The sequence below is a fragment of the Moschus berezovskii genome, chromosome 13, assembly GCF_049115385.1.
Source record: "Moschus berezovskii isolate FMDL1 chromosome 13, NW_MosBer_1.0, whole genome shotgun sequence".
NCBI classification, from domain to species: Eukaryota; Metazoa; Chordata; class Mammalia; order Artiodactyla; family Moschidae; genus Moschus; species Moschus berezovskii.
Window position 1 is genome coordinate 14,427,859 of NC_142472.1, and position 17,199 is coordinate 14,445,057.

General features: G+C 42.9%; 1 protein-coding gene across 1 annotated transcript in view; it reads right to left on the minus strand.

The window, feature by feature from the left end:
• CLDN10 (claudin 10) overlaps positions 1-6,459 on the minus strand; it is a 96,571-nt gene extending 90,112 nt beyond the window's left edge. The window contains exon 1 of the mRNA XM_088842646.1: positions 6,246-6,459. Within this exon, the coding sequence (XP_088698772.1) occupies positions 6,246-6,459 (214 nt within the window). The remainder of the gene's footprint in view (positions 1-6,245) is intronic.
• Positions 6,460-17,199: the final 10,740 nt, after the last annotated feature.

The following is a 17,199-nucleotide window of genomic DNA, read 5'->3' on the forward strand; positions in this document are numbered from 1 at the left end:
ATAAGCCTGAGAAGCCATAAAGGGGAGTGGGTATGGCAAAGCACTTGCCTTCCAGACCTATCTATGCAAACACTACCAAAGGATTTCATAGCCATACTGCATTTACTGTATTTTCTTGTTTTTTCTTTTTAAATTATTTATTAGGCTGTATTGGGTCTTAGCTGCAGCACGTGAGATCTTAGTGTGTCATTTGCTGCCATGCACGGACTCTCTAGTTATGGCACACAAGTGCTGGAGCATGCAGGCAGGCTTAGCTGTGTATCAAAGCTCAAACCCATGTCCCCTGCGTGGCAAGGCAGAATCTCAACCACTGGACCATCAGGAAAGTCCCTGTATTTTCTTATTTTCTGCATTCTCAGTGCTCTGGCATCCAGGGCATCGCTGTGGCACGTAGGGGAGGGGGATACCAAGGCCAGTCGATTCTTAGAGATAAAATGTATGTGCCGCTTTCAGAGACAAATCAGCTAATCCAAAGCCCACAACCCAGTGATCTCCTTGATCAAGCTTTCATACGTCAAGCCAATGCTCCTCCATCACGACCAACCCAGGGTGGGCACCGGAAAACTCAGTAAAAGCTCTGGCCTGTGTTTCCCTCCAGTCCTCAGCCTCCCGACTGACTTTCGTGCTTCCTAGCCTGGGCCTGTGTGGGGATCCAGGCTCCTACTTCTGGGGATCTGTGAGTGTGAAAACTTCTTCCTCGATGGCATTTCATGTCTGTGCATCTTACCATCCCTGATTAAAACAAATTCCAGGCACATTTAAAAATACATACTTGCCTATTTCATGCAATGGGCTTCCCAGGTGGTGCTAGTGGTAAAGAACTCCCATGCCAATGCAGGAGATGTAAGAGACATGGGTTCGATCCCTGGGTTGAGAAGATCCCCTGGAGAAGGAAATGGCAACCCGCTCCAGTATTCTTGCCTGGAGAATTCCATGGACAGAAGAGCCTGGTGGGCTATAGTCTATGGGACTGCAAAGAGTTGGACACAATGAGTACACACACACACACAGAGGATTCTTTTTCTTGATCTTCCCACAAATTTTGGTATGTAACTAATATCATCATCTTCTCAGGGAGAATGGGAAACAATGAATTTAAGTAGCTCATCTGTGCATGCATGTCACACAAAAAATTAGTGGCAGAGCTGGAACTTCAATGCAGATTTTAGGCTGGTACAAACACTGGACATTTCCCCCAAAATTCTATAGACAACCATACAAAGTTATAAATACAGTCTCCTGTGAGTCTCAGTTACTCTGTAAAATGGGAACTACAGAGTACCATCTTTTGGATAAATATAATCAGGTATGTGAAATCACTTTGTAAAATGTAAATGTGAATCAAATCAGTAAATTAAACTGTCTGTCACAAAGTTTTTCCCAGTGCTCACAACAAGGAATATTTGAGGAAACTTTGTCTATTTTTGACTGCCCAGCCCACAAATAGGCTATCCCAATGGCTTTCCCAACGGCTCAGCAGGTAAAAAATCTGCCTGAAATACAAGAGGCTCAGGAGACACAGGTTCCATCCCTGGGTTGGGAAGATCCCCTGGAGAAGGAAATGACAACCCAGTCCAGTATTTCTGCCTGGAAATCCTACGGACAGAGGAGCCTGGTGGCCTACAGTGTGCAGGGTTGCAAAGAGTCGGACAAAACTGAGCACGGCATGGTAACCGTAGGAGCATACAGACACATCCAAGGTCTGGTGGGGCTCTATTTCCCACCATGAAGCCTGAGGGGGGCCTTTTTCCCCATTTCAGCAGATGCAACATGTGATTGACAGCAGGAACAGGTCCACATCTACAGTGAAAACCTGACTTCGACAAAAGTGTGGTCCTGGCTAATGATGTACAGTGACTCCTAACCTGTAGGATAAGCATAAACTTTAATCTAATGAATACAATAGCCTTCACTTTGTTATAAATATGACATATAGTGTGTGACAAGGGATCAGAGGCCTCCTTCTGTTTGGTTTTGGATCCCAGGTAGCAGCTACCACTGTCCTGACTAGAAACAAATAGATGGAGCAGAAATGGTCACCTTCCTACCACTGAGATGTGAGCTCTCCCAGCACTAAAATCTGTGTTCACAGGAATGATTGCCACCCTTTATGGTGCGCGGCTCTGTGTCAGGCACTGTACAAGGCACTTTGCCTACGTTCTCTCATTTCATCACCATTTCACAGGTAAGAAAAACCAAACACGACAAAGCAAGAGACACAGCCTAGAGTGGATACTGCGTCTAAAGACAATGCAGTGCTTTGAAATTGAGTCAAGAAGCTTTTAGGCCACAGTGAGGGCTGAATTACAAGTGTTCCTATGATCTGAAGCTGAAGCTCCAATACTCTGGTCACTCGATGTGAGGATCTGACTCATAGGAAAAGACCAATGCTGGGAAAGAGCACGTTCAGGAGGAGAAGGGGGTGACAGAGGATGAGACGGTTGGATGATATCATCGACACAAGGGACACGATTTTGAGCAAACTCCAGGAGATTTTGGACAGGGAAGCCTGGTGTGCTGTGGTTCGTGGGGTCACAAAGAGTTGGACACGACTTAGTGACTGAACAGCTATGGTAATCTCCTAAAATTGATTCCTTATAACTACAGTAAAAAGGGGCTTGTCTTTTTCACAACTGGAAATGCCTCTTGTCCAAAGAGGTGCTGCTGCTGCTGCTGCTGCTGCTGCTAAGTCACTTCAGTCGTGTCCAACTCTGTGCGACCCCATAGACGGCAGCCTACCAGGCTCCTCTGTCCCTGGGATTCTCCAGGCAAAGAACACTGGAGTGGGCTGCCATTTCCTTCTCCAATGCTGAAAGTGAAAAGTGAAAATGAAGTCAGTCAGTCGTGTCTGACTCTTTGCAACCCCATGGACTACAGCCTACCAGGCTCCTTTGTCCATGGGATTTTCCAGGCAAGAGTACTGGAATGGAGTGCCAGGGCCTTCTCCAAAGAGGTGCTGGCTTACATTAAATCTTTTAAGGATGTCGTCATTATTAATCTAAACGAGTTCCTAAAAATCCGTAGCTATACTGGGTCATCTAAGAGGGTTAGCAACAAGAAGGTATGACTTTGACAATGAAGTTATATATACAGCGAGGAAAAAAAAATCTGGCAGTTTGAAAAGATCTCTTTTTCTTTTTTAGTTCAGTTCAGTCGCTCAGTCGTGTCCGACTCTCCGCGACCCCATGAATCACAGCACGCCAGGCCTCCCTGTCCATCACCAACTCTCGGAGTTCACTCAAACTCATGTCCACAGAGTTGGTGATACTATCCAGCCATCTCATTCTCTGTCGACCCCTTCTCCTCCCGCCCCCAACCTTTCCCGGCATCAGAGTCTTTTCCAGTGAGTCAACTTGTTGCATGAGGTGGCCAAAGTATTGGAGTTTCAGCTTTAGCATCAGTTCTTCCAATGAACACCCAGGATTGATCTCCTTTAGAATGGACTGGTTAATCTGGCCGAAGAAGATTTGTCTCAAATTGACAGTATAGACTTAAATCAATTTATTATTTTAAAACACGATATAACCATTTTCATTCCTCTTTGGCATCCGAGATTTTTTCTCAATTTGAAATTATAGTGACATTTAAGAACTTATTGACATAGAAAGTTTTCCAAACACCTCACTGCTATGCTTTCAAATAAGAATAAAAGAAAAGTAATCAGTGTCATCAGCAATGACTGTGTGAATGAGGAAATCCAAGTTTGTGTATCCATTTTCTTGAGAATGTGGATAAATGTTCCTGATGTTGAACATACATCGCAATAATAACCTGTATCTTTGATAAAGATTTTGATTCGGGATGAAGAAAGTAGAAAGATTGTGTTAAATGAATTTTACAAATTCTAATTGAAGCATTGTCAGTTAGCAAAGTTTTCCAAATTACCTCTCTTGTGCAGCATACACAGCAGACATAGAACAGAACACGCTATATTTCTATCAAGAAGCAAAGTCAAGAGGATGAAGTTTAAGGGTAGAAGATTGTTTGGCTCACCATCAACAATATTTAGAAACAAAATTTCTAACTCTACATTTTCTAAGATACATTTAGGGAAGTAGCTGTTGAAATCATTATAAAAGGTTACCATGGTTCTTTAGTCCACTTTGGAGCTAAGGTTGATTGCCTACTTTTCACAATAACTGGGTATCATTAAGGAATAGAGAATGAAAGATAGAAGACCATAAATATAAACCCGCTCAGCTGGTAAAGAATCCATCTGTAATACAGGAGACCCTGGTTCAATTCCTGGGTCGGGAAGATCCCCTGGAGAAGGAAACGGCTACCCAGTCCAGCATTCTTGCCTGGAGAATCCTCATGGACAGAGGAGCCTGGCGGGCTACAGTCCGTAGGGCCCCAAAGTGTCAGTCATGACTGAAGCGACTAACGCACAGTGCAGCACAGCACATATAGAAATGTATGTATATAAAGAACGAACCCAGAAAGAACAAAGAAATACGCTTACCCACGTGAGATATCTTCTACTTGCTGCCCGAGGTGGAAGTGGGCCAAGAGGTCTGTGGAGTGACAACCACGCCCCCACAACACTCTCCTTTAACAGTTTTCCCTGCACCTGGGGAAACCTTCCATAGTGGAAGGAACAATTTTGAAACATCCCAAGATAAATTTAGAAGCCAGGACTGAAGAGAGATGAGCATTGATTCCTCTAAGGAGGGCTTAGGAAAGTCCATGTTATTTGGAGGCCTGTGTCCAAGCTCGAACTGTTCCCTTGATTGTCATTAGAATCTCCTGGATTTCACTAAATATCCTCTCTTTATCCCTTGGCACACATTGTGGACTAATGACATGAATACTTGACACAAAAACCCCTTAAAATATTATGCTTTAGTAACTTCCTAGTTAAAATTTTATTTCATTTTCTTTATTGGAGCCAAGGTTCAGTTTTGCCATTTGATTGTGAAAACTCTATGTATTATAAATTACTGGGGCAATTTTTAGTATAATAAACCCACAACTTGTGATTGATTTGTAAACAAACCTAATAGGCAGAAAACAGATGCAGATAGTAATTCCATAATACAAGCAAGTAGCCAATAATGGTTGCCCTGGAGGTATTCCAAGGTATGAAAATGCCTTTCTTTGAAGTATAGTTGATTTAACTATCATATTAATTTCAGGTGTACTACACAGTGATTTGATATTCTTATAGATTATACTGAAAAACCTGTAAATTTTTTCCCTCTTTAGGATACATATACTTGCAATATGTTGCAAGGAACCCCTTGCAATAGTTTCTAATATGCATAAAGTTAAAAGCTTGTCTACATACATATTTTTGATAAATCCTACTGACAAAAACTTCACGGGCATTTTATTTCCCTTAGCTACTTTAAAAAATTTCTTGTCCTGCTATTTTATCACTAAACATAGTTCTTTAAAAATATGGAAACCCCTCTAAAAACTCTTACTCTCTCGATACTATATGTCTTCTCATATGTTCGTATCACTGTGAATATATATATATATATACACACACATATATATGAATATAAACACGTGTGTATGGATTTCATCTTAGAATGGCCTGAGGAAATACAGAGATTTCGGATAACATAGGATCAGGACTTCCCTGGTGGTCCAGTGGTTAAGACTGTGCTTCTACTGCAGGGGGAAAAAGTTGGATCCCTGGTTGGGGAACTAAGATCCCCACATGCCAGGTGGGGAGGCCAAGAAAACCAAACAGTGTAACATATGGTTTCTAGTGGCGTGTGTGTCCTATATGTGTGTATATGGAGTCCCCATGACCCAAGGCAAATCGAAACGAGTTTTAGAACAAGTCAGTCACTTCTGCCCTTTCCCTTGGCATCTGTTATTCACATGAGGTATTTCTAACAAAACCATTTGGCTTCCCTGATGGCTCAGACAGTAAAGAATCCACCTTCAAGGCAGGAGACCTGAGTTGGATCCCGGGGTTGGGAAGATCCCTTGGAGAAGAGAACAGTTACCCACTCCAGTATTTTGGCTTGGAGAATCATGGGGGTCACAAAAAGTGGGACCAGACTAAGCGACTTTCACCATATCTATAAAGTTATTCTTAATTTTCCTTTGCCATATAAAAGACATGATTTAATTCTTTCTGCCAACACTCACACATATCATCCGTCTTAGGCAAATCCTGGCACTTGGATTAAGCACCCAGTTAACAGCAGACTGTACACAGACACTTGAGCGCCTTGAGGGGAAAAGCGACATTTTGCTTCCACCCCAAACAAAGCTATTATATTTACCTTCTACTTTGAAGATGGTAAAGTGCGGTCGGCAGTGGAAAGAACCCAGCGCGTTACCTGCGCAGTTCATCCAGAGCCCCTGGTAAACCCAAGTGGCCGTTATCACCGAGGATGCTCTGGTGGTGACTTTCCACTCATTGGACGCGGTGGCCGCGACGAGAGCGCCAAAGCCCCCGACGCCGAAGACCAGAGCCGAGATCTGAGCCCTGGACATGTCGCTCAGGCGTCTCCGGGGACACTGTCCAGACAGATGGCAGCCGTGGGCTAGGCATGCAGCGGGCACAACCCGCGTGGACCGGCGTTGCAGCGAGTTAATGCGGGTAGGTGACAGCACTTCATGCTCGGATGGCCTGAGGAGGGACCGGAATTTAGGATACAGTCTGATTTACGGATGGCGTTTTAGAAGTAGCCAAAGATGATCTTTCTACACGGGTATTTACTAAAACTTTGTAGACTGACTCTAAAGGTTTTGAGTTCGCAGATTTTTTTTTTCCTGGCTCCGCAGTTAATGCTTAATTTTCTGTTAGTCTGAAGCTTAACGAACCATGGAATGACCAAATATTACAAAGTACAAATTATACAGTAACAGTGAAGGCTTACTTGACTCATTGCTTTAGTTTTGTGTTTCTGAATCTTACATAAATGGAATCATCGTATAGGTTTCTTCTGTAACCTATTTTTTCCCACACATTGCATTTGTGAAATTTATCTGTGGTCCAGAATGTAGCTATAGTTCATAAATTATGAGAGCAGAATATAGTATTTCATTAGATGAATTTTGCTGGGTTATACCATCATTTTGAATCAGTACTTTGAAGATACAACTCATTTTTAGTTGGCTTCCATTGTTGTTTCTGAGAAATTGAGAGCCTGATCTGTCATTTCTGTGCAGTGTAGATTAATCTGTGTTTGGCTGGTTTTAAAATTGATTCTTTGGTTTTGGCAGTTTCACTAATTTTCTAAGTGTGGATTTTTCTTTTTTAAGTCTTCTTTAGGATTTACTGATCTTCTTGAAACTGATGCTCTTTCATCAGTTCTGGAGAACCATTAGTCCTTTCTCTCTAGGAATCACCTCTGCGCTTATCCTTTATCTCCTGTGACTCTGATAAGATGGGTTTTTTTACTTTGTCCTATATCTCAAACTCCCTTAACATTTTTTACCTCTTTTTTGTTCCATGCTGCATTCTGGGAGTTTTTTTTTTTTTCAGACATATGTTCTGATTTTAAAAAATTTATCTTTGGCTATGTAAAACTCTTCTTTTTTTGAAAAAAAAATAAAGTTCTAGAATTTCCATTTTATTCAAATCTGCCTATTTCTTTTTTCTAACCTCTTGTTCTTTAGTCAAAATTCAGAAGCCATGTTTTATTTTTTAGCATTAGAGATGTTTGTCGTTTATTTATTTTTGGCAGTGCTAAGCCTTTGCTGCAGCATGGGTTTTTCTCTTGTTGGGGTGAATGGGGGCTCCTCTCCAGTTCTGGTGCATGAGCTTCTCATTGTGGGGGCTGTTCTTGTTTCAGAGCACTGGCTCTAGGGTGGGAGGGCTCAGTAGTTGCAGCCCGTGGGCTCAGTAGTTGTGGCTCCTGGAATCTAGACCACGGGCTCAGTAATTGTGCACAGACTTAGTTGTCCTGAGGCATACAGGATCTTCCTGGATCAGAGATGGAACCCATGTCTCCTGCCCTGGCAGGTGGATTCTTTACCACTGAGCCATCCGGGAAGTCCCTAAAGAGGCTTATGTTATATTCTGTATCTAATTATTCTCATATCTGTGGTTTTTGCCGGTTGGATTGATTTTATTTTTTCCTAAAATGTCTAAAAGTTTGACTCTCTTACTCATGGTGGTTTTTTAAAACATGTGCTTTGTAATTGTGAGCTCACATTCCTTGCAACTTTACTCATGGAAATGAAAGACGTGAAGGTGGAGAGGCAAGAAGAAAGGAGAGGAAGAAGGCAGAGAAAAAAGGATGACCGCAGCCTAACTTGGAAGAGCAATGAGTGGACTAAGATGTCCTGGGAGGCAGGAACTCTAGGTGGGTCAGGGAAGGGGAACTGGGAATACAGTGAGCAGGGCAGGAGTGTGCCCTCTGCTGGTAGCTGCTGAGTGCTGCAGAGAACACCAAGTCCAGCTTCAGGTTGCTCTCTTCAGTCCAACGTGCTGACTTGTCTCCCAGGACGAGAATTTCTTTCGTTTTTCCAGGCAGACAGGTGGCAATTTGAGGAGAAGAAAAGGTAGAAATAGGAACTGCTGGGCTTCTGACAGGAGATTATCATTTGATTGTGGAAAATAGACATTGAGTCACTTTCTTTCATCCTTCTCAACTCCAACAAAAGCTGAAAACCTGAATCTATTTGTGTCCATGGGGATGAGTGGATCCACAGCAAACAGGACATTCAGTGTTAAAACCTGGACCACCGAGCAAACCAAAAGTGTCCGTCACCCTGCTCTCAGCAGCCTCCTCTTTCTGGGAATAAAAATAACAATAGATGACATTTATTTAGCACTTTTCTCTGTGCTCTACATGTCTTATGTTATAATCTTCATACTAAATTAGGAGGGAGGTGTTTATGATATAATAAAATTTATGAGCCTGGAAGAGTTCACAGATTTCCACCCCCGCTTCAAAGAAATCTTTTTTCTTCTTTTAAATTTGCTCTTTCCTTTTTTTTTTGAATGCATAATTGCACTTCTCCCTTTGAATCACACTGGTAAAAGAGGCATCATTACTTCATTCATAATAAAATGCTTTATTTATAAAATAAAATAAAAACCGCTCTTGTTCCTGTGATATACTCCCCCTTTCCATTTCTATCTGCACGTGCATTTCTTGCTCCTGCCGTGAGATGATTAAAATAGGAACACGAATTTCTCTGAGTATATGTGACTTACTGTCTAAAGAAAAGTAAAGAAGAGAAGAGAAAAAAAAAAAAAAAATTGAGAGCTGTTTTCACCTCAGCAAGGGTCCTATATACAGTAGTGTCAAATTGACCCCGACAGTTGCCTAGTTTGGCCACGAGATGGCGCCATGCACCAGTAAGACGCTATGGCTGCTGCTGCGCAGGCTGCTCTGCAGGCTTGCATCCCAGGGAGGGCTGGCGACCCTGACAAGGGATATAGACAGAACGACAAACCCGGGGAGGTGAGTGAAGGCTGAGAACGTGGAGGCAATGCAAAGTAGTGGCAGGAAATGCAGACGCTGGGATCAAACGGGATCAAAAAGCTTCCCAGTCCAAGCTCTCCCATCTTCACTTTTCTGCGGACATTTACCTACTTGTGTATGTATATATATAAAGGAGGAAGTGGCTTACTGATTATGTGAGAAATCCCACAGTCTCCATGGAGACCTGGACAGCCAATGGAGTAATTTAGTTCAAGTCCGAAGTCTTGAGAACCCAGGGAGTCAGTGGTGTACATTCCACTTCAAGGACAGGAGAAGATGAGACTGGAGGTCAGCTGCAGTGGTGAGGGAAGAAAAAGGAGGGAATTCTCTGTCTTCTGCCCTGCTTCCAGTCAGGCCCTTAACAGGTTGGATGATGCCCATTCACAGTTTGGGTGGGGAGCACGGGGAGCAATCTACAGAATCCACAAATCCACGGAGTCAGAGACTGGTTATCCAGAAACACCCTCCCAGACTCAAAGAAGTGAAAATGAACTTTACATCCCACGTGCCATTTGACTGTGAGTATTTGCCAACACACACAACACCAGATTCTTTTTTCAGGGTGGTGGAGTGTTGAAGGAGGGAAGCAGAGAGAGGGATTGAGGACTGGGTCATCATGGTGGGTCTATCTACCCAGATAGATACTTTTGAGTTCATCTCCTGGTCTCTGCAATCCCTTCTGTTCATCTCAGCTCCACCTCCACCACTCAAGCCACGTGATGAGTATTTCTCTTCTGGAAATACAGTCCTAGTGAGCAGAGAAGCCCTGCTTTCACTCCAGACTCACCCAGAAAAGTGTTTAATCTGGGCGCTCTGTAAGCAGTCCAGCTGACATCATATGAGGAGATCCATGATGTTGATATGTTTCAACATTGGTGATGTTAACTTGATCTCAGCTTTCTCCACTGTAAATGTATTATTTCCCTTTCAAGGCTTCTTTCCCCTGGCCAGTCACCAAGTCTCACGTCTAAATCACTCAGTTTAGAGTGACAGTTTAGGGGTGTTTCCCTGGGGCTCAGGTCAGTAGGGTGTGGGTGTCTGAAGGAGAAAATGCTCTGATGCTATTAGCTCCTGGATCTAGTGTGAGCTTGGGGCTCCCAGACAGTTCAGTTCAGTCACTCAGTCGTGTCTGACTCTTTGTGACCCCATGAACCGCAGCACGCCAGGCCTCCCTGTCCATCACCAACTCCCGGAGTCCACCCAGACCCATGTCCACTGAGTCGGTGATGCCATCCAATCATCTCATCCTCTGTCTTCCCCTTCTCCTCCTGCCCTCAATTTTTCCCAGCATCAGGGTCTTTTCCAATGAGTCAACTCTTTGCATCAGGTGGCCAAAGTATTGGAGTTTCAGCTTTATCATCAGTCCTTCTAATGAACACCCAGGATTGATCTCCTTTAGAATGGACTGGTTGGATCTCCTTACAGTCCAAGGGACTCTCAAGAGTCTTCTCCAACACCACAGTTCAAAAGCATCAACTCTTTGGCGATCATCTTTCTTTATAGTCCAACTCTCACATCCATATATGACCCCTGGAAAAACCATAGTCTTGACTGGATGGACCTTTGTTGGCAAAGTAATGTCTCTGCTTTTTAATATGCTGTCTAGGTTGGTCATAACTTTCCTTCCAAGGAGTAAGTGTCTTTTAATTTCATGGCTGCAGTCACCATCTGCAGTGATTTTGGAGCCCAGAAAAATAAAGTAAACTACTGTTTCCACTGTTTCCCCATCTATTTGCCATGAAGTGATGGGACCAGATGCCATAATCTTAGTTTTCTGAATGTTGAGCTTTAAGTCAACTTTTTCACTCTCCTCTTTCACTTTCATCAAGAGGATCTTTAGTTCCTCTTCACTTTCTGCCATAAGGGTGGTGTCATCTGCATATCTGAGGTTATTGATATTTCTCCTGGCAATCTTGATTTCAGCTTGTGCTTCCTCCAGCCCAACGTTTCTCATGATGTACTCTGCATATAAGTTAAATAAGCAGGGTGACAATATACAGCCTTGACGTACTCCTTGGAACCAGTCTGTTGTTCCATGTCCAGTTCTAACTGTTGCTTCCTGACCTTCATATTAGTACTATGGAATCTCAGTCTATAACTTAAGAAAAAAGCCCTCTCCATTTCTTGTATTATAACATTTCACCATTTGGATACATAATCTTTATCAATATCTTTTTTTTTTCAACATTTGGATACATAATCTTCATCAATATCTTATCAGTATTTCATTGAAATTTTTACTTTTGGAGGCGACAATTGCAGAGGTTTCTCATATACCCGCTGTCCTCACACTCCATGGCTACCCACTCCAACATCCGTCACCAAATGATACATTTGCTACAACTGATGGATCTAGAATGACACATCATAGTCACCCACAGTCCGTAGTTTACATTAGGATTCACTCCTGGTGTGCATTCTGTGAGTTTAGGCAAATGTACGACGTTTCCATCATCATGGTGTCATTCGGAGTGTTTCCACTGTCCTAAACATCCTCTGAGCTCCACCTGTTCATCCCTTACTCCCATCTCCACTCTCTGGCAACCACTGCTCATTTTATCGTCTCCATAGTTTGGCTTTTTGTCATACAGTTAGCATTATATAGTACGTAGCCTTTTCAGACTGACGGCTTTCACTTAGTAATGAGCATTTACGTTTCCTCCACATTGTTTCGTGGGTTGGTAGCACGTTTTTATTTTTTAGTGCTGAATAATTCTCCATTGTCTGGATGAACTAGGTTAATTATCCATCCACCTATTGAAGGACATCTTGGTTGCTTCCAAGTTTTGGTAATTATGAATAAACTTGCTACACATATTTTACAGGTTTAAAAAATGTTTCTCTTCCTTCAAAGTTAAACATATAATGAACCATTACTTCTGATATGCATGCAAACCAGACTGAATAGGTGCCTCCTTTCTTTAACTTCATGCTTTCTCCATGTTTACATTAATTACTTTATTTTTAATATTAACATATTCATTTTTTCCATCTTCCATTTATTTGAACAATTCAGGGAAGTGTAATAAAACACCCAAATGGATCTACAAAGAAGTGCCATTATAATACAGGGATGGTTGTTCTGGGGAAAGTGAACAAGTTGACTGATAGGCAGAGATGGAGGGCAATGCTTCATAGTCAGTTGCTGGATGAAAGTCTAAATCTGAAATAAGAATAGTGATTTGATGGTAGCCGAGGAAAAGTTGCAGTCCTATAGGACATACAGATGTGCGTTAGAAATCGTCTGGCTGTTTGTTTAAAGAGTAAAGACTTAAGTCACCTGCACACTGGAGAATAACTGACACACACATACTCACCACTTGGCAAAAGGGAGAAAACTTTCAGTCCAGAATTTGGTGTTTGTCTACAGAGTGGCATTTCTCACAGGATACAAGCAAGTTGTACCTAATAGTTTAATTCTGAACTTTGCATGGATACATGACATGGGGTTAAATGTACCCTTGAAGACCAGCTCAGTTGAAGAGGTGGCACTTCAGGCTTTCCGACCAAAACTACCAGCTTTGGGCCAAAGGCCAGCTGCCCTTTCTCATTTGCTTCTTATCCAAAACGACTGCCTTATCTTGCATCCACAGAAATATGACATGAACTACAAGTATAACTTAAAATTTTTGTAGTAGTCGCGTAAAAACGTAAGAAGGAACAAATGAAATGGATATCAGAAAGATATTTTTAAACCAGTATGTTCACAATAGTATCATTTCAACGTGTAATCAATGTGACAAATCATTAATGAGAGAAAAATATTTTCACACTGTCTTTGAGATCCATTGTGTATTGGATACATACAGCACACCTCAATTTCGACCAGACGCATTTGAAGTCCTCAACCGTATTGGACAACCCAGGGTTTACAGAATTATTAGTCAGGACTTCTATGGGTGCAAGGGAGTGAATACATTTCTCAGTAATTAGAAGGATGGTTCTGGTAGGTGTCTTAGTTTGGGTTCCCTGGAAACAGACCCTGAGACAAGGATCTGAGTGGAAGTAGTTTAATTTGGAAGTGATCCCAGAAAAAACACTTGGAGGGAGTGGAGATGTGAGACAGAAAAGGGAAGGAAGCCAATAAAATCATGCTGCTGCTGCTGCTGCTAAGTCGCGTCAGTCGTGTCCGACTCTGTGTGACCCCATAGACGGCAGCCCAACAGGCTCCTCCATCCCTGGGATTCTCTGGGCAAGAATACTGGAGTGGGTTGCCATCTACAAGTGAGTTAATGCTCAGGCAACTGGACTCCTTCCTGCTGGGTCACCCTGGGAGAGAATTGTTCCAACTGACAGGCAAGGGCCCTGGGGCATTTATCTACCCACTCCCCATCCATCACAGATTGAGATTGGAATCCAGGGGTTTTTCCTCATCTTGCATATGACCCCACTGCGCTCCCGCAACTGGAAAAAGGCCCTTCGGCAGAGAGTTGCAGATAAGCAGTGAACTCTTTAGTCCTGGAGAAGAGTCAGAGGACTTGAGTTGGAAAGTAACAACTTCTGCTCCAGCAGGTTACACCGTCCAAGGAGGGATCCTTTTAGTCTCAGGAGCCCCAGAGACTTAATGCCACTAAGACTCTCCTTTACACCAGTCCTCCTGTTGACTTAAATGTCTTTAACTCCTGATTCAGTCTTGACACACAGTAGGTGTTTCATAAATAGTTGTTGATTGCATGACCTTTGGGTATCAGCTTGTACTTTCCAGCCCTTCTGTGTAAATGGGAGACGTGGCCACCAGCAGTTATGGGTCATACCCTTATAAATCCCTCATCAGAAAAGAAAGTAAAGGTTTTCCCTTTCTGTGCATGCATGAATGTGAAGACACTTCAGTTGGGTCTGACTTTTTGCAACCCTGTGGACCATAGCCCACCAGACTCCTCTGTCCATGGGATTCTCCAGGTAAGCACACTGGAGTGGATTGCCATGCCCTACTCCAGGGGATCTTCCTGACCCAGGGATGGAAGTCAAGTCTCTTACATCTCCTGCATTGGCAGGAGGGTTCTTTACCACTAGCGCCACCTGGGAAGCCATCTTCCTGGTGCAGCCAAACAAGTACAAACAAGAACAGCAACAAAACATTCTCAAGGAAGAATGCCAGTTGGCCTGGCATAGAGGTTTTATCTGTTATAACAGATATGAGATTATATCTGTCCCTAATTGCACTCATCTCACACACTAGTAAAGTCATGCTCAAAATTCTCCAAGCCAGGCTTCAGCAATATGTGAACCGTGAACATCCAGATGTTCAAGCAGGTTTTAGAAAAGGCAGAGGCACCAGAGATCAAATTGCCAACATCCGCTGGATCATGGAGAAAGCAAGAGAGTTCCAGAAAACCATCTATTTCTGCTTCATTGACTATGCCAAAGCCTTTGACTGTGTGGATCACAATAAACTGTGGAACATTCTGAAAGAGATGGGAATCCCAGACCACCTGACCTGCCTCTTGAGAAACCTGTATGCAGGTCAGGAAGCAACAGTCAGAACTGTACATGGAACAACAGAATGGTTCCAAATAGGAAAAGGAGTACGTCAAGGCTGTATATTGTCACCTTGCTTATTTAACTTATATGCAGAGTACATCATGAGGAATGCTGGGCTGGAAGAAGCACAAGCTGGAATCAAGATTGCGGGGAGAAATATCAATAACCTCAGATATGCAGATGACACCCCCCTTATGGCAGAAAGTGAAGAGGAACTCAAAAGCCTCTTGATGAAAGTGAAAGAGGAGAGTGAAAAGGTTGGCTTGAAGCTCAACATTCAGAAAACAAAGATCATGGCATCTGGTCCCATCACTTCATGGGAAATAGATGGGGAAACAGTGGAAACAGTGTCAGACTTTATTTTTTTGGGCTCCAAAATCACTGCAGATGCTGATTGCAGCCATGAAATTAAAAGACGCTTACTCCTTGGAAGGAAAGTTATGACCAACCTTGATAGTATATTAAAAAGCAGAGACATTACTTTGCCAACAAAGATCCGTCTAGTCAAGGCTATGGTTTTTCCCGTGGTCATGTATGGATGTGAGAGTCGGACTGTGAAGAAAGCTGATCGCTGAAGAATTGATGCTTTTGAACTGTGGTGTTGGAGAAGACTCTTGAAAGTCCCTTGTACTGCAAGGAGATCCAACCAGTCCATTCTAAAGGAGATCAATCCTGGGTGTTCGTTGGAAGGACTGATGCTAAAGCTGAAACTGCAATACTTTGGCCACCTCATGCGACGAGTTGACTCACTGGAAAAGACTCTGATGATAGGAAAGGTTGGGGGCGGGAGAAGAAGGGGACGACAGAGAATGAGATGGCTGGATGGCATCACCGACTCTGTGGACATGAGTTTGAGTGAACTCCGGGAGTTGGTGATGGACAGGGAGGCCTGGCGTGCTGTGATTCATGGGGTCGCGGAGAGTCGGACACGACTGAGCGACTGAGCTGAACTGAACTAAACCCTTTGGATACAGACATGGCATATTATGATTGGCTATATTTAATTTGGGTGTCCACTTATGAGGTTTGAGAGGAGGATATGTTACTAGAAGTTATTCTGTCAGTCAGTTGTGTCCAGCTCTTTGTGATCCCATGAACTGCAGCAGTCCAGGCTTCCCTGCCCTTTATTATCTCCTGGAGCTTGCTCAAACTCATGTCCATTGAATTGTTGATGCCATCCAATAATCTCATTCTCTGTTGTCCCTTTCTCCTCCTGCCTTCAATCTTTTCCAGCATCAGGGTCTTTTCCAGTGAATCACTTCTTCCCATCAGATGGCCAAAGTATTGGAGGTTCAGCTTCAGCATCAGTCCTTCCAATGAATGCTCAGGACTGATTTCCTTTAGGATTGACTGGTTTGATCACCTTGCAGTCCAAGGGACTCTCAAGAATCTTTCACAAGTTCAAACCACAGTTCAAAAGCATCAATTCTTCGACACTCAGCTTTCTTTATAGTCCAACTCTCACATCCATATATGACCACTGGAAAAACCATAGCTTTGACTAGATGGACCTTTGTTGGCAAAGTAATGTCTCTGCTTTTTAATATGCTGTCTAGATTTATCATAACTTTTCTTCCAAGGAGCAAGCATCTTTTAAATTCGTGGCTGCAGTCACCATCTGCAGTGGTTTTGGAGCCCCCCAAAATAAATTCTGTCACTGTCTCCACTGTTTCCCCATCTATTTGCCATGAATTGATGGGACCAGATGCCCTGATCTTTGTTTTCTGAATGTTGAGTTTTAAGTCAGCTTTTTCACTCTTCTCTTTCACTTTCATCAAGAGGCTCCTCAGTTCCTCTTCACTTTCTGCCTTAAGTCTGGTGTCATCTGCATATGTGAGGTTATTGATATTTCTCCCGGCAATCTTGATTCCAGCTTGTGCTTCATCCAGCCCAGCATTTCACATGATGTACTCTGCATATAAGTTAAATAAACAGAGTTACAATATACAACCTTAAGGTACTCCTTTCCCAATCTGGAACCAGTCCATTGTTCCATGTACAGTTCTAACTGTTGCTTTCTGACTTACATACAGGTTTCTCAGGAAGCAGGTAAGGTGGGCTGGTATTTCCATCTCTTTAAGAATTTTCCAGTTTGTTGTGATCCACGCAGTCAAAGGGTTTAGCATAGTCAATGAAGCAGAAGTAGTGGTTTTTCTGGAATTCCCTTGCTTTTTCTATGATCCAAAGGGTGTTGGCGATTTGATATCTGGTTCCTCTGCCTTTTCTAAATCCAGCGTGAGCATCTGGAAGTTCTTGATTAACATACTGTTGAAGCCTAGCTTGGAGAATTTTGAGCATTACTTTGCTATTGTGT